The sequence below is a fragment of the Meriones unguiculatus genome, chromosome 20 (assembly GCF_030254825.1).
Source record: "Meriones unguiculatus strain TT.TT164.6M chromosome 20, Bangor_MerUng_6.1, whole genome shotgun sequence".
NCBI lineage: Eukaryota > Metazoa > Chordata > Mammalia > Rodentia > Muridae > Meriones > Meriones unguiculatus.
The window spans coordinates 62548947-62570529 of NC_083367.1; the positions used below are offsets into that span (position 1 = coordinate 62548947).

Sequence of the window (21583 nt, forward strand, 5' to 3'; positions counted from 1 at the left end):
AGGATCAGAAGTTCAAGGCCCTCCTCGACTACATAGTGAGTTGGAGGCTAGTCTGAGCCCAAACAAACAGTATCCTGGGACCAAGGAGGCAGCTGTTGGTCAGCTCCTAGATAGGCCAGCAGAGCATCCTTGCAAAGGGAGCCATCTTCTCTCGGTGTCTGTCACTGAAAGATGGCTGGGGACCCATGTCTATACCCACGCACGTAAATCAAAGTGTGCAGCACTCACTCTGCAGGTGATCAGGAGGAGCAGTGAGCAGGCCAGGGGGAAGGGACACTGGGCTTCCATCCAGCCGCAGCCCTACCTGTATTGACTTTAAAGCCATTAAGGTAAAGGAAAGGAGAAAGGGATCCCAAGAAGTCCTGTGTGCATGTGGGGGTGGGGTATGGCTGGGGAGCCATGTGGCCTAGACCTTTATTCCTGAGGCTTCCCTGTGGGACAAACTGCCTGTGCCGTCAAAAAGGGGTGTCCATGAAGGCAGGGCAATCTCTGTGAATTCAAGGTCAGCCTGATCTACAAAGAGAATTCCAGGGCAGCCAGGACTACATAGTAAGACTCTGTCTCAAAACAAAACAAAAACAAAGAGAGACTCTTTTCAAAGTGAAGCGCACACACAGCCAACTAAATGAGAGAGTCTTCACACCACCTCCCAGGCCATAAACAGTGTAATCGTGTTTATATCTGGCGATCATCTTCCCGGTTCTCAGCTGACCCATACAATACTGTGGGCAGAGTTACTGTAGTACTGATTGCCTACGGGGAAATCAAGGCCCAGGGAAACCAAGTAACTTGCGCAGATATATTCAGCTAAGAAGAGAGATAGCTGGCGTCACCTAGCCTGACCCAAGACAAGGCAATTCCCATGGCCACTTGTTGATACACAAGGGGATGAGGTGATTCCAACGTCAGAGAAGCAGGTATGGTGAAGACTGTAGATTCTGAGATGAGTCAGCAAGTTAGAGGAGAAAAGGCGATGCTTGCACCTGTGAGAATGCTCGAACGATAAAGGCGCCTGCTGCCAACACGGATGAGCTGAGTGCAGTCCCTGAGACCGCAGGGTAGAAGGAGAGAACTCCTACAAGTTGTCTTCTGGCCTTGGTGAGTGCGTGTGTGCATGCACACACACACATACACACCGAGACATGCACATACCTACACACATATACAAAGTCACATATATAAGTAAATGTAAAAAACAAAACAAAACAAAAATCCAGGCTCCCCAATTAGCACCTATCCCTCAGGGTCTTCAATTGGTGAGAAGAACACAGAGGGCCAAGGAAGAGGCTGCTATCTGCTCAGCACACAGAAAGTTGGACCTCTCCTTCCTGCCTGAAAAGACACTGAACCACCCAAGATTTGCTTTCAGGTCTCTATATTACCCAAAACGCAGAGCCCATTAGTACCTCAGTGACGATGGAGGAGCCAGGAGTGTCGTAGACCCAGCCATGCTGGCAGGGGCTCAGAGGCAAGCGGCTCCTGTTGGCAGTTAGGCTGGACAGGGGGTCCACACAGTCAAGGGTGCTCTGGTTCCAGTCCACCTCATACTGCATGCACTGGCTGAGGAAGGAGGCGGCGTCCACAGACCCCAGGCCCGGCACAGTGTAGTTGAGCTCCTCTGCCAGACTCCAGCCACATCGCTGGCTCAGCTCGGCCACCCCGGGGCTCCAGCAGCGGTGCTCAGGGGTGAAGCCCAGGAAGACAATGCCCACGTAGATGGGGGCTAAAGAAGCTGAGATCAGGCATAGCAACAGGAAGGCTTGTTTCTGGAACCAGCCAAACTCCCCAACCTGCTCCAGGACATCATCCACGGTGGGCATGGCTGGGTAGTGCCCTCACCCGTTTAGCCAGACCTGCTGTGGACTGCCACCAGGGCTTCATACGGTGCCTCATTTAAAGCTCTCGGAACTGTGGCAGCTTGAAATCAAGTTGCTGTCCAAGCATGATACCTCTGGAAGGCAACCAACCAGAAATAACCTTTTGCCCCGTGGTACCAGTGTGAGGGCCGGGGCAGGGATACACCAGGCTTACCTGAACCCTTGTTTACTTTTCTGGGAAGTGAGCCAAGGCCTGGCCTGGGAGGAGGAAGCAAGCAAACAGGCTTGAGCACCCCTCCTACCCCCCGTACTTCTCAGGATCTTCTGAAGAGCATTTCTAATACCGAGTCTTCTGCCGGATAGGTGTGTCAGCCCGTAGACTACGGAGCCCTGGGTTCAATCCCTGACAGCCCATGAACCAGACATGGCAGTGCCACCTGTAATCACAGCAGCCGAGGTCTGAGGTCTCTGTGACCCCTTCAGTCCTGGAGCTCCACTGCTGCACCTTCACCCATGGCCTCTCCTGGCCTCTCACAGTGCCAAGCCTCAGCTGCTCTCCGAGACCTCTTCATGCCTTCAAAACCAGCACCACCTGCATGACTCTTACATCACCAAGCTCAGCTGCCAGCCTGAGGTACAACCTTGGCTGCCTCTATAACACAAACTCTTCTGCCCTGACTCTGAGTAAACATATCCCAGAAGATTTCACCTCAATGATTCTGATCTTTTTTTCCTCTGAGTCAGGGTTTCTCTGTGTAGCCTTGGCTGTCCTAGACTTGCTTTGTAGACTAGGCTGGCCTCTCACAGAGATCCACCTGCCTCTGCCTCCCTAAGTGCTGGAATTACAGGTGTGCACTACCACACCTGGCTTCTGGTCTCTTCTTAATCACCACTAATTTCCCAGCTCCAGCTGACCAGCATCGTGTAATCCCAGCAAAGCAAAAGTTTCACTTTAGTGGTTCAGGGCTCTTGTTAATCAAAGCAGGTTCTTCACCCCAGCTGACCAGAACCACAGATTATTAACTCAAATGGCCCAGTAGTGTCTTTGCTTCCCTCCGAAACCTCACAAGCCAGGCCTGCGTCGTCTGCACTGTTCTCAACATTCTTAGCTTCCAAGCACCTACAGAACAGCCTACTGAGCTCTCAGCCCTCAATGACTTTTCTGGCTCAAAGTTCCAAAGCCCTGTCACAATCCTCCCCAAAGCATGGACAGGTCTGTCCCAGCCATCTCCTATTATCCTGGCACCAACTTGTATCAGGGTTGCTATTGCTGCAAAAAGACACCATCACCGAAAGAAAACCGAGGAGGAAAGGGTTAATTTGCCTTATGCTTCCATATCGTAGTTCATAACTGAAGGAAGTCAGGACAGGAACTCAAACGTGGCAGGAACCTAGAGGCAGGAGCTGATGCAGAAGTCACAGAGGAGTGCTGCTTACTGGCTTGCTCCACATAGCTTGCCCAGCTTGCTGTTTTAGAGAACCCAGGACCAGTAACCTGGAGTGGCCCCACCCACAATGAACTGAGCCCTCTGACATCAAGTAAATGGCCCAGACTTGCCTGCAGCTCGGTATCATGGAGGTGTTTTTCTCAGTTAAGGCTCCTTCCTCCCCAATGACTCTAGCTTGTGTCAAATTGACACAAAACTATCCAGCACAGGTTGCTAAAATTTAGCAGACCGAAAGACTAACTAAACCTTAGGGCTGAGGATGTGCCTCAGCTGGTAGAGGGCCAGCAGAGGATGCATGGAGTTGTGGGTTCAATCCCCAGTGTCTCACAAACTAAGGGTGGTAATTCCAGAACTGAGGAGGTGGAGGAAAAGGAAAGGATGGCTGGAGATTCAAGATCATCATCCATCACACAGTGCCTTTGAGGCCAGCCTGGGGTAAATAAGACTGTTGTTCAAAAGACAGAAAATCCCAACCGTTCTATTTTACCGATAAAGTCTCAGGAGCCAAAGGCTGGGTCTCCTATGAAAGCCTGCTAGCTCAGAGAGGCAGAGAAAGTAACCAACTAACCTTCCTTCTCAGCTCAGACCTGGATGGAAAAAGCCCAAAAGTCTCACTAGCTCAGCTGAAAGCCCAAGAGCAAAAGGCCAACAAACAAACAAACAAACCAAGGCCAAAGGCTTGCTAGTTCAAAGCCCAAAAAGCCAGGGGAGCTGAGGAGCTGAAGCCAAAGCCAAAGCCAGAGCTTGAGTCAAAAGCTTGAGTCAAATACCCCACAACTCAAAGTCCCTTCTACTCTTTAATCCCTGTTAGCTGGTTTCTTTCTCTGCTTCTTTATTAAATCCTGTGTACACAGAGTTCTTGGATTAAAGGTATGTGCTAGGGCTGGGTGAGCCACCCCATAATCATCAGTTTACAATCAACAGAAAGTTCTTGGATTAAATGTGTGTGAGAAGGCTCAACCACACTAAAGAAACAGTGTTTTACAGTTCACAATTTGGGGTTTCACATTGGGATCAAATATCCTGCAACATAAGACCTTGTCTCAGAAAGAGAAAAAAGATTAAACAAAGCTTAAAATGTAAGTAAACTTTAAAAATTAAGTGTATGTGTGAGTATGTGTGTTTATATACATATATACCATACATATACACATACATTTTGGGCTCCAGGAGGGCACATGACAGTAGGAGCCAGTTCCTGTGTTAGTTTAAGTGAGAAATACCATCATAGGTTTGTGTTTTTGAATACTTGATCCCGGGCTCACAGAGCTTTAGTTGGCCAGTTCTTGACCCAAGGCACCTTTTTCCTATTGTTTGGCATGGTCCTCGTCTCTGAATAGCCACAGCCTCTAGCGACGTCTCTAGAGTCCTAAGGTTCGTAGTGCTCTTTTCACTTCCGAAAAACATTTTTCTTTATTTCAGCCCCACTTATTGCTCTGATTTATCTGTGGAGCTGCGGAAGGATCATCAATAATAACCAAGCCGTAGACTCAGCGCTATGCTATCCTGGAATTTCCTCTGTCAAAGAAATCAGTCCATTATTCTCTAATTCAGCTTCATGCCAGTTCTCAGAACGTGGGTAGAGTGCAGCCAGACTCTTCACCAAATATCACAGAAATGGTCTCTAGGACATTCCTTTTCCCCTCTGCAACCTCATGAAACCATCATTGTCCTCACTACTGTCTTCCAGGCTCTGACCACAAAACAATTGCACACAAAAGCTCCTGTAGCCATGGTCCAACCCCAAGCTGGCAGCCCAACTTATCAGTGTTGTCCACGTGGTACCAGTTTTGGAGGGGAAAGAAAGAAACAAAGACACGGAGAAACAAACAAACAAACAAACAGACACAGAGAAAGAAAGAGAGAAAGAAAGAAAGAGAGAGAGAGAAAGAAAGGAAAGAAAGAAAGGAAGGAAGAAAGAAAGAAAGAGAGAGAGGAAGAGAGAGAGAGGAAGGAAGGAAGGAAGGAAGGAAGGAAGGAAGGAAGGAAGGAAGGAAGGGAAGAAAGGAAGAAAGGAAGAAAGAAGCAAGATTAAGGGAGCCCTTCCTCTATGGTTTCAGGTAGCCAAGTCAACTTGTGGCTGGGTCTGAATCTCTTCAAGGAGGCACTGAGATATCCTTGTCTGAAACTATAGAGGTGAAGCCTGGATTGTGGTGGAAACCCCAAAGTGTTAGAGATGCCAGAGCCATGAGCCATCTGCCAATCAGAGATTGGTACAGAGGATGGAACCAGTCTGAGAGAGATGTATGTTACAGGCAGTTTTAGGAAGGAAGGCGCCACCCTTTGAAACTAAAGCCCCAGAAAGCTGACATGGAAGTATAGGATTTGGTGTTTGCCCTGGCTTTTGTTTTGTTTGTTTGATTGTTTGATGGGTTGAGGGTTTTGTTGTTGTTTTGGTTTTGTTTTGTTTTTGCTTTCATCCAATAGTCCTTCACTATGCCCCATTTTCCCCAGTGAATACCCATGTATCTGCCATTGTCTGTTGGAAGTACATGATTTGTTGTTGTTTCCTTTTATAGAGGATCCTTATGAAAAAATTGCCTTAAGTCTGAGAAGAGACTTTGTACTTTTGAAGTGTGAAGTCTAGAAGTTGGATTACAAGCATTTTTGCATTATGATATGACCACAAACCCCTGGGTGACAGAGGCTAAATGTGTGGGCTTAAGTGAGAAGTATCTGCAACAGGGGCAGCGAGTTAAAGACTTGGTTCCCTGGCGGTGGTTCTGTTGGGGGAAATTATGGAACCTTTGGGTGGGTAGAGCCTTGCTGGGAAAGAATGTCACCGAGGGCAGGTTTTGAGGGGTCTATAGTCTCACCCCACTTCCTGTGTTTGCACATGTTCTTTCTCCCCCCTCCCCCCCAAAAAAAGCCACAATGCTTTACATGTCACGAAGAACAACCGTAAGCCAAGATAAGCTCTGTCTCTCTTCAGTTTTTTTGGTCATAGTATTTTATCACAGCAGCAGGAAAGTAATCCAGCCCCTACACGTGTGCACAGTGACTCCCTGTGTTTCCAAGGTCCTTTGCTCCGTGGAACTTAAGAGTTGGTCCCTCGTGCCCAGGTGTTCACTGGCTGGTCTACTCAGAGCATTCTCCACACAGGACAATGCCAAGGCTCCTCCCTCCCCACCAGCTTTCTTCCTCTTCGTAAGAGCTCAACCTATGGGACTTTGCTGGAAGCAATGAGCACATGCTGAGAGAATAAAGAAAGGCAGGAGAGTAGGAGGGTAGGCATGAAGGATGGGGTGGGAGGGAGGGAAGGACAGCATATGCAAGTCCCACCTCAAAGAAAAGTCAAATCGCAAGACTCCTTCCTGAGAGGGACCCATTCTCTGATCAAGTCCCAGGTTAACCCCACACTGTAGATGAGAATCCAAAGCCAGAAAGGCAGGTGTTCTTCTGCCAAAACTCAGGTTGAATTTTAACTGTTAAGGGAATGGTATTGAGGCGTGGCAGGACCTTTAACAGACCCTGGCCAATGGTGCTCTGCCCTCATGAAGAGATTAAGGCTGTGCCTCTTCACAGTTTCTCATGCTTTGGTGACCTCCAACCATAAATGATTGTCAAATGCTACTACCTAATTGTAATTTTGCTGCTGTAGTGTAAGTATCTGTTTTCCAATGGGCTTTAGGCGATCCCTATAGAAGGGTCATTTGCTCCCCAGGTTGAGAACTGGAAGATTAAGGTCCTTCCCAAGAGATAGGCTTAATTACAAGAATAACCTATTATGCAGTATCCAGTATGCTTTGTCCTCTTTCTTTCCCATGTACCCACTGGCCCTCCTTATTTCCGGCATAGGTGAGCTGCATGATGCCACGCCAGCTCCACATTCTTGGACTGTCCAGCCTCTACTGTGAGCCCAAATTAACCTATTTCCTTTGCACATGACTAGTCTCCAGTGTTTTGCTACACAGTCTATGATCACAGGTCACCTGCCCTGAGTCACGTCATGTCTCAACAAATCAATTCACTCACTGCCCAGACACCAGTGACCCATTTCCCAAAACTCCCCATGCATCATCTCAACACACCTCATGTCCAACTAGACAAATTCCACGTGGTTGCTTGCCCCACTGTAGTAAAGTGGATCCCAGGTGCTGGTACCTACAGCCAAGAAAGGTGTGTGTGAGAGTTTGTGTGTGAAGCAACTACAGGAACAGGGATTGAGGCTGGTTTCAACTGCAAAGGGAAAAACCAGGTTAGATGGCAAGCTTGAATCCTATGAAATACTGGCTTCCCAGGGTCTTCTTTGTGTGAACCAGAGAATCCAGGTGACCTTCCCAGGGTCCATCAGTAAAATGGGCCTGGCCCAGTCTTGCCAAAAGAGCCGGTGGTAGGGTTTGGGCAACACTATGACTCAGCAGAAAAGCTGCTGGCCCGCGGGCTTATGGGGCACCCAGTTGTTCCTAGGACCAGCAGTTACTACCTGGAGCAGTTTCCCTTTGTCCTGCCATTTCCCTCCACATCTTTGTTGTTGCTGCTGCTGTGGGTTCTGAGATAGTCTAAGTGTAACCCAGACTCTCTTCAAACTTGCTCTGAATGTAACTGAGGTTCACCTAGAACTTCTGAACCCCATTCCTAAGCCCCACATGCTAGATGACAGACATGCATCACTACCCCTAATTTCTAGTTTGTGTTGAACCCATGTACACAAGTGTATTTCCTCTACCAGAGGTCAATGGTGGGCGTCTTCTCTATCACTCTCCACCTTACTGATTTTATTTATTCATAGACAGTGCGTCTCTGTGAATTGGGGCTCACCAGCAAGCCCCAAGAATCCTTTTGTTGGCACCTTCCCAGCAACGGGACTACAAGTAGCTGATAACACACCTGGCTTTAAGATGCATGCTGGGGTCGATGGAATCTGAGTGAGGTGAGAAGAGGAACTCCTGGGACCAGGTCATAAGTTTAAGAACTTTCCAGAGTGAAGGCAACTAAGAGGAGAAGGCATCTGGATGCAGCAGTGAGCACCATCTTAGTTCCTTCACTACGACAAAGGCCAGCCCTCCCTCCCATCCTCCACCCCAAGCAAGACCCTAGCCTTAGTGCTTGTATAGTGTAATGTCCCCACACTCACTCTTGATTTTGGTCATGGCATTGTAGTCATAGAGAGGGTCCTGATGTGTAGGAATGATAAGGTGCCTGGTAATGGCAGTCAGGGACGAAACTTAAAGGACTGAAAGAGGTATTTGACTTTTTTTTTTGAGACAGGGTTTCTCTGTGTAGCCTTAGCTGACCTGCACTCATTTTGTTGACCAGGTTGGCCTCAGTCTCAGAGATCCACTTCCCTCTGTCCCTGCAAGGGCTGGAGAAGGCATTCTTTATCCTGTGTGATCACATTGCCAATATGCCAATTGTCTTCAGCAACCTCCCAGGAAAACTAAGCCAAAGGCGAGAGCCTGTGCCTCCCCTTCCTTCTGTGCAGTGTGGTACTGGCTCCATCATCTGCTTTCCCCTCCATGCCAGGCAGCTCCTGAAACCCGAGACTGCCTTGGCAGCTGTGCAGCCCTCCCTGAGCTATGCGCAAAGGCAGCTCCATTCTCTACCCATCAATGTGAGCACTGACCTCTGGGCCTTGCCTGCTCCCTTGAACCGTGTGACTATGTGGTCCTGATCGGGCAGAACTATGGCTGGAACCTACAAGCAACTCAGCTATAGGGCAAGAGGTCAGCATGGAGGCGTCCAACCAGAAAGACACATAAGAGGGCATGGGCAGCCTGTGATCCATTGCTCCTCAGAGGCTGAAACAGGATTTCCAAAAAATCATGTCCTCTATGCCACCTCTGCAACTGGCTCTGAGGGCTGTATTCCCATGGGGGCAGAAGGGGCCAATAAATAGGCCGTGGGTTCTTGACCATAATCTGCAGGTATTCTAACAGGCTGGCTGTAGCCCTTCCAAGGGCTTGGCTGTGTGGTGGTTGAAGCAGCTGGAGCTTCGGGTGCTTTGCCCTGTGCCTGGTAACAGCCTCATTTCCACTCCTCCTCGGCAAGGGTTTGCACCATCCTCAGTTCCCCACTCATTCCATCTAAGCATCCAACACTCACAAAGAGGAATGGAAAGCCTTGCTCAAAGCAAAAGAAAATATGAGAACAGGACTCTGATCAATGAAATCCTTTCTGTGAAGATTCTAATTTCTCCCATTTGCTGCCAGGCAGGTTTTGCTAAAAGATCCTATGCCAACAGCTTGCCAAGGTCACTGATCTATATTCTCAGAAGCTAGAGGGAGGAGTCAGGGCCAAAGCATCCATACCTCTTAGCACCCCCTCTTCCCTGCTAAGAGCCAGGGCTAAGACCACACCGCCCGAGTCAGCGAATTAATTGCCTACTCTGCCACTGTCATTACCAACGGGGAACAGGCCTGGAAAATGGCCCGTGTATGGACAGGAAGGGAGAATGGCTGGAAGAACAGTCCTCAGACAGAATGCCTGAGGAATTGGCAGGGGATCAGGCTCAGTGGCAGAGCTTGTCTTGTAGCAACAAAGCCCTGGGTTGATCCCTAACACCCTAAGACTCAGGCATGGTAACATACATATATAATCTCAGCACTCACGTGGAAGCAGGATCCCAAAGAAGCAGAAGTCAAGGTCATCTGTTTCTACAGAGCAAGTTCTGGGCCCCACTAGATCAGTCGCTGTCTCAAAGAGTGGAGGAGGGGACAGTGTGTACAGAGCCACCATAGTATTGGGTCAGTTTGACAGCTGACTAAAGGTGGATGCAGTGGGTGCAGAGAACAGATACACTGGACACACAATCCACACCCTGGACATGTGGGGTGGGACACACAGATGTGTTCCAACCACAAGCGTACTACTGAAAACAAATGAATTATGTCTATTACCACTGACTAGTTAACAGACGCTTCCGAGGGCAGAACAATGACTTTCTGCATCCAAGTCGCTCTCAAAGCGTAAGGTAAAGATTCTTGAATTTACTCAGGAGTGGGTGGGGCTGCATGCAGAGAGGTGCCTCTGCTCACTGGAGAGGAATGGCAGGTGGGAAGCACAGAGGCTTACTTGGGAGAGTGGAGCCTTGAGATCCAGGTGAAGCTGACGGACACAGACTTAACATACAAGTAGGCAGGCTTCATGGAAAGATGAGGAGCGTTTTCCAGAACACTCAGGTAAAACCCAAATACAAAGAAAAGCCACGTGGTAGGAATGGCCATTAGCTCAGTGAGTTATGGTAACCAGGGAGATTGTGTGTGGGGGTGGGGGAATAATTTACACCTAGTTAATAATTTATTTTTATTGAAATTGAATACTTCATAATACAGTAAAGTTGATTGATAAAAATGAAGAAAAAAAATCAAATTTTAAAAATACACTCATGTTGAAATCATATAAGCCAGCCAAATCAGGCATAAACAAAGAAATTCTGCAAGGTGGTTTGCTTTTCAGTATGTAAAAACCACCTGTATACAATTCTACAATGCAAGAAGTCATAACACATCAAGAAAAGAGTCCACAGCCAGTGGAAGGACACCGGGCCTGCCCTTCCACCCTAGGACACTGCCCTGGCACAAGTCCACACACAACACTGGCCCACCGTGTTTTCACACGATGTCGGTAAGTCACCCTGTGCAAATTAAGGCTTCTTATAGGTCAAACGGGTGATAAACACTTCTTCCCCCTTAAAAAAAAAAAAAAAAAAAAAAAAGCACAGTAAAGGTGGTACCATGAGAACCTGAAGAGATGAGACCTACAACCCAAACCTCTGAAGGGCAACTCCTCCCCATGATGCCTCTCTTCCACACACATGCACAAAAAGTCCACCTCCGGGTAAGCTGCTGGGACTCACCAGCTGATAAAAGCAACACCCAGAAGGATGCATGAAAAGCGCTGCAGCTACAATGATGAGGCACGGAGCAGGCGGGCCTTCCCAAACCTAGGCACTCGGGGACCTGTGCATGTATGTGTGTGTGTGTGTGTGTCTTTACAAAATGGAAAGCAAAGAAGAATACTGCAGCTCACTAAAGTGTGCATCAAGGACCAGCTCAGGAGCTACACACAATGGCCCAGCACAGCGCCAGCTTCACCTTATGCTCTTGCTGGCAAAGAAACTGGCTTTTTTCTTATTTTGTTTTTTCCTTTGTCGCAAACCTGAGTAGTAATTGTCAAAGTCAATAAATAGGGGGAGAGAATTACAATGCTAAAAATATAAATGGTCAAACACCCTATAGGGTCTAAAGCAGCAAGGGTTTTTTTCAAACACAGCCCTCGGTTTGTAAGATGCATGTGGCCTGGGCACCTGTTGGAAGCACACAGCAGCTATGCTTGTAAATGAGGACTTGGGGCAAAACCCTGGGCACAAAGTACCGCCCTTTGGCCGATTCAAGCAATATCTTGTTCCACTGACTGTAAACGGTCATGAAGGAGTGGTGCCCACCTCCTTCACCCTCTCCCCCCATCAAAGAAACTCTTCCCTTTGAAGCAGTTTTGTTAAAGGCAAAATGACAGAAGCATCATTGAGTTGAAGTCTTATTTGGTAGGAGGTGCTTGGCTGTCCCACGGCTCCACGTTCTCCTGTAGGCACCACGGAGTTAGATGTGTAAGAGGTCCTCGTCGCTGTCGTCATGGAAGGACACCAGCTTGGCAGTGGCTGGTGGCTTATACTGTCCAGGTCTGAGCTTTCCTTTTCTGGCCTTCTCACCTTGGACCAGCCCTACCCTATCATCCTCCCTTTCCTTAAGGACCACGAGCTGTGGGTTTCTCATGGGCTGTGCGCTTTCCACCTCGGCTCCTCTGCCAGAGTGAACTTTCACCTCAGGGATGGTCAGGACCTCATCCTCACTGTCTTGGTCATCGCCATGCAGGGAAGTGAGGGCGTCTGCTTTCACAGCCTTGGTGGTGATGTGGCCATTCTCCTGCCCATCCTTGCCTAGTCTTGCAGTTGGCAGCTGGATCTCTTCCATCAGCCATTCTGTTTCATTCTCATCTGTCTCCTCTTCTTTGCTGACCTGCCAGGGAGCAACAGCAAAGAACGTGTGAAACCCAGCAAAGATAGCTATCTGCTGTTTGGGAGCTCTCCTGATACAAGCCATCCCAGGGCCTCTGTTGGCCTGAGATGAGAACCTTCAAAGTAGAGTCATAGGCATGAGCCTCACAGCCAAATGAGCAGGCCTGCTGCAGGACTCAACATGGCCCATGACTGCTCAGCAGTGTTGGCAGAGAGGGACTCTCCTGGGGCAGTGTGCTGGGGGCAGGGCATCTGGTGTGCAAGAGAAGACACAGGAAGGGCTTATATCAGAGAGTCTAATTTTTAAATTTTACTTATATATGTGCGTGTCAGATGTGTGCTGGTGCCCATGTATGCACACATAGGAAAAGCTTGGGTGTCATTCTTCAGAAACTAACCACCTCGGTTCTTTTGTTTTGCCTAGTTTTTGAGACAAGGTCTCACACTGGCCTAGAGCTCACCAAGTAGGCTGGTGGGCCAACCCAAAAGGCCCAGAACGCCACACATTTTGAATTCCCCACCAGCCCCACGGTATTCTAGTATGTTTAGGGTTCTTGAAGATGAAATTCTGGTCCTTTGCAAGTACTCTTCCCAGCCTCAATGCAGTTTTAAAAGTGACCTGGCAATATGCATGAGGGCTACAAACACGTCTGTGTCCTCTGATGGCCTCTTGTCAAAGTTTATCTGAAATTACCCAAATGCTAGGTGTACAGAAATTTTATCACCAGGACTTCTTTTCCTTCTTCTTTTAAGATTTACATTTTTAAATTTAATTGTATTTTTTAAAGATTTAACCAAGCTGGACACAGTGGCGCACACCTGTAATCCGCACTCTGGGAGGCAGAGGCAGGTAGATCTCTGTGAGATCAAGGCCAGCCTGGTCTGTAAAGCAAGTTCAGAACAACCAAGGCTACACAGAGAAACCCTGTCTCAAAAACAAAACAGACTAAATAACAAATGCTCTAAAGGAAATCGCTGCAACCATACGAAGAGAAATTTGCAGGCAGGAAGCCCGCAGAAGTGGTGTTAGGGTGAGAGGGTTCCTCCTGATGACAAGACACCAGTGTGCTCTTCCCAGCATGCAGGATAGGCTCAGGCAGCACGGGGCAGCGCTGGAGCGCTGCGGCAAGGCAGCCACCCCTCAGTGAACAATACCTTCGAGTACTTATAGGAGATGCCGGAGCTTCTTCTGCAGCAATTGGTCAGCTTGTTTATCACCGTTTCCCTGCCAAAATGAAAAACACAGTAAATCCACAGCAGAATGAGCTGAGACAAGGGACACAGCAGCTGGCCACCAGTCCACTCATCCACTCTGTGTAACTCCTATGGGCTGTGTCCCACAAAAACGGCCTCCCAGGGAGGGGTATTCAGAATGACTAACAGCTAACTGGGACAGCACAACTGGAACTACTGGGCTCAGCAAGAGGCAGAGGAATGACAATCTTGGTCCACCTCAGACTCATAAGGTTGTTGGCAGGAATACCTTCATATGCCCAGACTACCCTGATGTTAGCTCCCATTGCTTTACCTGAACCCCAGCCCTCCCTCTAAGTACATTTCTGAGAGTAGTTGACTCAAGTCAGTATTGTCAACCACTTCCCCAGGGCACATGAAAAGCCCTTCACCCAAAGCAAAGCAAACTGGAGAGCACACCTGATGTACAGCAGGTGTGTAATAAGCACTTGCTTTGTGATGTGGGGGACAGGGTCAGCTGATGAGTACAAAAGTCCTCTCGTGAAAGAGTCTTATTTATTAGGTTTTGGACTTCACACAAGACCCATCTGTTTTAGACCTACCAGTACCAGTGAGAAGCCTATGGTAAGCGAACAAGAACCACACTGGCATCCATGGACAAAATCAAAGTTCTGGGCAATCCCATGCTCAGACATTTAAAGGCCAACAGTACCCAGTTTTGGAATTTTTAATCTTTTAGTTTGCTGTTCTCAGGCTCAAAATACAAGCTCCTGTCCAAGATTTGATGAGTGCTGGCTCAGCTTGGCCCAGCCCAGCCCTTCCAACCTTGCTGTCCATTTTACCTTCTCTCCTTCTTATGAAGCAGCAAGCCCAGCAAACAGCCAGTCAGTGCCACCAGGAGAAGGCTGAGGACCGCCCCGACGGCCTGACTCCGCTCGGAGAGTCCCTTATATTCTGGCCCAGCACTTTCACCATCAAAGGCCATCCTAGAAAAACATCACAAGGGAGGGGAGGAAGCTGTGTCAGGAGCTGTGTACAGCAACACTCTAAGGAACCCAGGACCCAGGAACTCTCCCCTTCTGAACAAACACCAGGCGAGTCAGCCCCTTCCCAGGCCACATGATCACTAGGCACAGAAAACAGCATCTGGGGGCTGGAGAGATGGCTCAGTGCTTAAGAGTACTGGATGTTCTAGAGGAGCACAGTTCAGTTCCCAAAACCACATGACAGCTCACAACTGTCTGTAATTCCAATTCCAGGGGATCTGGCACCTTCACACAAATATGTATGCAGTATATATCAATGCTCTAATAAAAAATAATTTTTTAAAAAAGAAAAAAAAAATCTAGCATCTAGCTAGATCTAGCTTTGAGATTGCATTTACAGCAGGCGGCAGGCCTACTGACAGAAAGTGCTGCCTTAAGGGCTGAGGAAATATCAGGAGCAGAAGACGTGAAGCAGCCAAGGACATCATTTCCTGTGGGTCTGCCCATCCCTGCAGAACCCTGTCTGTGGACCAAGCAAAAGCAGGGCTTTTCCTTCACTGAGTCATCTTAGGACCTAGCCCTAGGGCTCTGGGTAGAGGTGATATTTAAGATGAGTTGGCTCTAAAATTTCTTCAAATTCTACCTTTGATTTCTCCTTTAAACCAAGGATTACTTACAAATAAATGGATTTTAGTTTCCACATGTAAATATAATGGCCCTTGGACATGGAAACACCACAGTTTCTTCCCTCTCTGGCCTGGAGTCCTCAGAGCAGAAGCACATTCCCCTTGCTGCCCACAAAAATCTAGCCTCTGGAGCACATTCTAAAGACCTGCAGAGTGAGTTTTTCATTTATCCCAACATAGGAAATGCTTTGCTCCAACTGAAGCGCAGCTTTGCCACGTCACGTGCACACGAGAGCTCATAGAGAATGCTGAAGGAGCAGAGCCAGCCCTGCTTCCCCCAGCTGAGGCGAGGGTGACGGTATGCACGAGGGAGCACAGTCAGTACTACCTGGGATGACGGGTAGTGGTAACAGTGCCACAGACCAAAGAAAACAGCAAATTGCTCTTTTGTGCACATCTTAATACCATCCCAATATAAACACACAGGTGCTTCTTCTTGAACAGCAATGCAAGAAGGGACACGGGGTGTCATACTCACCCAAGAGGACACACAGCAGAAGTGTACCAGGAGAACAGGTACTGGCAGTCAGCAGTCTCGTGACTGAACTCTGGGATCCCATCCTTCACCAGGGGGTCACAATGGAAGAAGATGGTGGAAGAGACAGACTTGGTTTTATCTTTTCCGCACTTGGAGGAAGAGGTAAACACCACATCCAGATCGCCATCTGTCATGCAGGAAAGGAGACACCACGGTACCATTAGCACCCACCAAGTGTATCCTTTCATGGTCTGTCAAGGTTGTCATAAGCTTAATGTCAAGGATGAACGTGCTTCAAGTGTCCAGTATGCAATCTACATTCACAAGTTTAAAGCCGCATCCTATGCAAGCAACAATTTTAACCTAACCCAACATGAGGTCTGATCCTTGTCCTTGGCTGGTGGTGGGATTTTCAGTGGCTGGCCAAGAGGGTTCATTCTACCTGGGGAGAGACTGACCACCAGGGCACCAGGCAATTGTGTCTAAACAACTGAACCCAGCAAAGTCCTGACCTCAGGGAGCACACCTAGCAATACATCTAAGACATCACTGTGGGGATGGCAGCAACACATCCTAGTTCCACGGAGAGGCCAGAGGAAGATGTGTACCTGACCCCAGCCCTTCCAGAAGCACCCTGTCATGGGAGACTGCAACGTAAACCCTCCACTGTAATCAGCTGCAAGCAGGAGGACAACAGCTTCCACTAATTCGAGTGTTCAACTAAATTTTCCAAAGGCGAGTGAAGTTGTGGGAAGCCACCAAATTAGTCCTTGGTGTCAGAGATAAAGAAAACTGGGTGGACCCTGCTCCAACCTCATTCTGTCAGCTCAGGTTCTTTTGATCATCTGGAAACACTATTTTAAAAGTTAACAGGGTCACATGGTTCAAAAAACAAATTACAAAAGTAAATGGTGAAAAATAATATTTTAAAATAATAATTAAAAATATATTTTTAAAATAAAAATATATACATGTGACCTTCCAGGAACATACCTGCATGATAAAAAGACTCTGTGTCAGTCTATAACCTTCCCACATTTGTTCTCACTCAGGTTGGCAGCATTCCGTCACCATTCCCTTTAATACTTCTAGCACACATGGAACCTTTTTCTTTCTTTTAAATATTGCACTCTCTCTCTCTCGTTCTCTCTCTCTTTTTGAGTGCACACACCTATGCACCTACCATAGCAAATGTCAGGATGTCACAGGACAATGTATGGGAGTTGGTTCTCTCTATCATGTGGGTCCCAGGAATCAAGCTCAGGTCCTCAGGCTTGGCAGCAGGGAGGAACCCTTGTCCACTGAGCCAGCTCCCTCCTGAAACCCATTATCCTTCTCTAACACTACTTGCAGTTTCTAAGGAAGCAACAGGCTAATGGCAGGCCACAGTAAGACTGTGACTTGTGACTGTCTCCTCCTGCCTTTGCCCACGGGGTGGCACCAGCTCACAGAGGGAGCTGAAATCAGTCTGAGTTCCACACAGTGGATTTGTGGAAAGCTTTCCCTTGGAGAAGCCACACATGGACCATTAACAGGAAGCAGCAAGTCACCTTGGATGTAGTACTTGGTCTTGTCTGCGGTGCCCACTTTCCTGCTGAAGCGCTGGTCGTTGGGCTTCACCTGGCAGATATTGGCACCAGAGCATGCAGGGTTGCTAGAGCTGGTGATGGAGGAGAGCTGGATTTCATACAGGTAGTTGTCCCCATTGGTTCTCATGTCCCCAGAGGCGCTGAACAGCCTGAGGCAGAGGAGAGCACAATGACTTACAATCTTTCACAGGTAGCTATATGCGTCCTTTCTCCTGCATTCTCCAGCCAGGCGAGGCTTCAGTCATCTTCCTGGCCCACAGAGGTATCTCCTGGAAAGACTGCACCATCCTACACACGACTGACAACATATGCAGTGCCCTCTGCCCCCACATGACCGAAAGACTGCAACAGTCTGTGATACTGCTAAGAAAGGGACCTGTACTTGTACCCAACATGCTGATTAGCCCAGTTCTCTATACTTCCTGAGATCCTTCCCAGCACTGAGGAGAGGGGAGCTGCTGTTTACAAGGAGTTCCCCACCTCTGGTGTTAAACCATAAAGACAGTCATGCTTTTCTTTGGCTTAAGAGTACTTGGTTACTTCAGCAACTGTACCTGAAGCACACAGACTGCTTAACCTGCAGCATGCCTGATAGGGAAAGACTCATATTTTTGCTCACTTTGGAGTATGTATTAGTATCAAAGAGGCAATCTTCCACTCACTTGAAATAAATTTCCCCGAGGCTGAAGCTCTTGCCGGTTACCGGGTTGATGAGAGTTCCATTCACCATGCTCACCTCCTGAGGCTTCACAGCACAGGCAGCCCGTGAGTCCCAGTGAAAGTAATAGGTGCAGCTGTCAATATCAAACCTGAGTGGGAGCGGACAGGGTTACCACAAGGCCACACGCACAAAGGCTGCAAGACACACAGCTGCAGAGGCCTGCAAGCGATAGTCTGGGTTCTGAAGGGCCCTTGGTCCCCACAGTGCACTATGAGAGTGATGGCTCTGGGCCAGGACAATTTTCTTGGTCACCATGCTCTAGTACAGTAACGAAGAGACATCAGCAGCACAGAAAAGTGGACATGGATTCAGTGCATGCTGACCCTGGGGGCACAAGCCTGTGATTCCAGCCACTCAGGAAGCAGAGGCAGGGGGTAGCAAGTTCTTGTCACAGCTATCGTACAAATCTAAGGCCCACCTGGTACCTTAGTGACATTTTGTCTCAAAACAACAAGAGGGCTAGAAATACTGTGTAAGAGCAAAGCCTGCATGAAGCCCAGCTTGCATGAAGCCCTAGGTCCAAGCCCCATATAGAAAAAACAAACAAACAAACAAACAAAAAACTCAATAAAAATGTTATAACATATAAAGCTGGAAATTCAGCACGTAGACTTTGAAATTTCACAAGTATCTTAGTCCCTCTGATAGTTTTATGGTTTCAAAGCAAAGCTTCCAAACAGCTGCTCCCCGTTGGCCACATTCCCCCTAACACAACTCAAACTATCACTATGAACACACTATGAAATCATTCAAGAACATCCCACAACCTGCTGTGGGTTCCAGACAGCTGGTAGTGCGATCAGGACACTCTTGGTTCCACCATGACATTCAAGGGCAGCAGCCAGCTCTGCACTGCTCAGGCTAGCATCAGCGGCTCCAAAGCTGGCTCAGGAGCATGTTTCTTAAGGCAAAGCGAGCTATAAAGCTGAGGTGGCCTGGTAACGGTGTATCTTTGCCCTCCGGTAGGGAAGGGGTGCCTCCTGTGGTGAAACACCACAGCTCTGGCCTCTAGGCCCTCAGCCTCAGTGGCCACTTCTGCCACAGTGATAGCCCCAGACACCTTCTCATCTGTGTGCACACCTCCCAACTCTCACATGGAAACTCCAGGAGACATCAAAGAGCCAGAGTGTGCTTGCAAATATCTCACCTCTTGAATGTAGGCCTGCCCGCAGTCTTCGCACAGGCCAACTCGATTACAGAGGAGGCAGTCTTATTCCCACCACAAGAATAGCCTTTTGAGTAAGTGACAATGACTTTGTCATCTGAAACATGAAACAATGAACTGGTGTTATTTCTAGTGCATTGCGGAAAAAAAATGTTATGAGTTAAAAATCTACTGTAAACACAAGTGTCAGCTCTCTAAAAGTGTCTGACATACTCAACGGCAGCTGCTGGCCCAAATGCCTATACATCAATGCCATGGAATAGCAAGACCAAGAGCTTTCTGGCTCCTCAAGAATGCTAAACCTCTATGGCACCTACAGGACAACCATCCAACTACACAGGCCTCAGGAATTTTGGGGATAGACGATTCCTCAGATGTAAGTATGGCCACTTGGGTTCATGTGTGGGAAATTTAATCCCCAAAGGGAGGCACCTCTCAGGCCACTTTCTGTCTGGAAACTCTACTAACCTGTTAAACCGGGTTTGTGATTAAAGGTCATGGTAATTCCCTCAGAATTCTCTCTCCATTTTAATATCCATGTCACCTTGTAACTAAATAAGCACAAACTCAGAATCCTACTCTAGCCTTACAAGACAGGCAGGGCAAAATGTCTGAATACCCAACACAGCCTTGCCATTCTTAGCTGAGGAAGTATGACTGTCTTTTAACAAGCAGCTGCCTTCCCCTCAGTGACCAATGGAAGGTAAGCTTGTATTCAAACTACTAAAGAGTATCATGATTATTTTTCCAAGTGCTTGAGGAAAGACATGCCAAACTGTACCATGCCCTGTACAACTGTGGCTTTCTTAGATGTGCAGTTGGAGATTTAGAAACCCAATGTATAGCCAGAACACAGTTGCCAGAAGCGGGTTAAGCAGGCTTCCTATGCCTCAGGGAATACTCAATGGCATGTCCTTCCATGTTCTAGGAAGTGGGCAGTCATAGGAATAACCTCTGAAGTTTGCACTACAGCTCAGGCACTTTCCCCAACACACGGGGGACAGCCTCACCTGGCCAGTCTTGATGCTGCAATCAAACCAAGGACAAAGAGAGGCTTACCTATGACATCCAGCTTTTGCGTATGAACAAGCCCCAAAACCTGGACTTGACCAGAGGTGCTCTTCTTGCAAACACTGGCTCTTTCAGAGCAGTCCAGGGGACCTTTATATACTCTTTGACACAGATTGATAAAGTACCTATAGGATGACACAAAGGGGTAGGGGAAAAGGGCAATGAGAATCTAGAGAGATGTCTTAGTGGTTAAGAGCACTGACTGATCTTCCAGAGGACTCAAGTTCAATTCCCAATACCCACATGGCAGCTCACAACTGTCCGTAACTCCAAGATCAGATACCCTTAGACACACATACATTCAGACAAAACCCCAATGCACATAAAATAAAGATAAACAAACTATTAAATAAAGGGAGGGGGAAGAGAAGCCTGTACTAAGGTACTGGAGAGAGCTGCACTCTCCATGCTGCCTTGGAAAGTGACTCCTACAATGGCCTTGGCGGTGCAGAAGAAATACAGACAGAGCAACCATACAGAAGGCTGTCTGAGCAGGCCCACATTCAGTGACATGTCCCATGTAGCCCTGACACAGTGCAGACAGAAAAGTGAAACAGGAAAGGTGAGCAGGCACTCACCCAGTTCACAACCCTGATCTGCAGCAGGGCCTGGAGGGCTCCCACATGGGAGCAGGTCAGGGTGATTGGCTCAGAAGGCAAAGGCAGAGCTAAAGAGCTAGCAAAAATCTTAGAAAACCTATCTTGCCCTCACATCTGAGCAACAAGAAGCCCTTCACAAATGTTAGGGCTCCGGTCTCCATGTGTGCTCACCACAATTCCCCATACACTATGATTTCAGAGCCCTCAGTGACAATCTAGGCCATATCTCAGGGAGGTCCCAAACCCCACAGGTATGTGACAAACTTGGAGAGCATGAGCAGTGGCATACTTACGAGGTTCCTTCATGGACAAAGTCCCAGGACCCCGTGAGGGATGAGAGTAACCGCAAGTCATAGGTTTTATGGTTCTGAACAAACTTGCATTCCATCTTCTTCGGAGGGCAGACAACCTTTGTTTTCCACTCAAATGTCACCTCACACCCACGATCTTCACTGAAGACTTCTGGCCTCCCAATATCCTCATTTTCATCACATGTAAATATGATCGCAGACATCCGGTGGCTGTCACCTGGAAAGCAATGGCACGCAATGGTCAGACCTAGGGTGGGGAGTGTACTGGCACTTCTCCTAGCTCCTGGCCGTTTTCCCAAGTGCAGCCCTGGTCACAGTTTGTCTTACTCCTGCAGATGCATCCACATGTAGACTCAGTTCCCTTAAGACCCCACAACACCCTGAAGACACCTCCTGGGAAAGCACTCAGCATTTGGCCACACACTGATATTGGCAAGTACCTGTAACAACCTAAACACTTCAGTCTCACCTATGGGCCACAAGTACTATCTGTCCACAGAAGCCTTGGAGCCAGTCATCTCTCATAAATCAAACACTTGTCTAGAATCACACAGCTTTTCAG

General features: G+C 48.1%; 2 protein-coding genes across 3 annotated transcripts in view; both read right to left on the bottom strand.

The window, feature by feature from the left end:
• Slc22a1 (solute carrier family 22 member 1) overlaps window positions 1-1994 on the bottom strand; it is a 28608-nt gene extending 26614 nt beyond the window's left edge. Inside the window, exon 1 of one of the 2 annotated variants that reach the window (XM_060373373.1) lies at window positions 1407-1972. In XM_060373373.1, coding sequence (XP_060229356.1) covers window positions 1407-1820 — 414 coding nt within the window. In that variant the 5' untranslated portion in view covers window positions 1821-1972. Of the gene's footprint in view, window positions 1-1406 lie in introns of both variants that reach the window. The other variant, XM_021647737.2, reaches the window with a different exon arrangement.
• An 8502-nt stretch (window positions 1995-10496) lies between these two features.
• Igf2r (insulin like growth factor 2 receptor) overlaps window positions 10497-21583 on the bottom strand; it is a 94513-nt gene continuing 83426 nt past the window's right edge. The window contains exons 40-48 of the mRNA XM_060373550.1: window positions 21004-21238; window positions 20100-20236; window positions 19023-19137; window positions 17817-17963; window positions 17116-17303; window positions 15566-15752; window positions 14258-14401; window positions 13377-13446; window positions 10497-12222 (exon numbers count right to left, since the gene is read on the bottom strand). Of these exons, the coding sequence (XP_060229533.1) occupies window positions 11806-12222; window positions 13377-13446; window positions 14258-14401; window positions 15566-15752; window positions 17116-17303; window positions 17817-17963; window positions 19023-19137; window positions 20100-20236; window positions 21004-21238 (1640 nt within the window). The 3' untranslated portion in view covers window positions 10497-11805. The remainder of the gene's footprint in view (window positions 12223-13376; window positions 13447-14257; window positions 14402-15565; window positions 15753-17115; window positions 17304-17816; window positions 17964-19022; window positions 19138-20099; window positions 20237-21003; window positions 21239-21583) is intronic.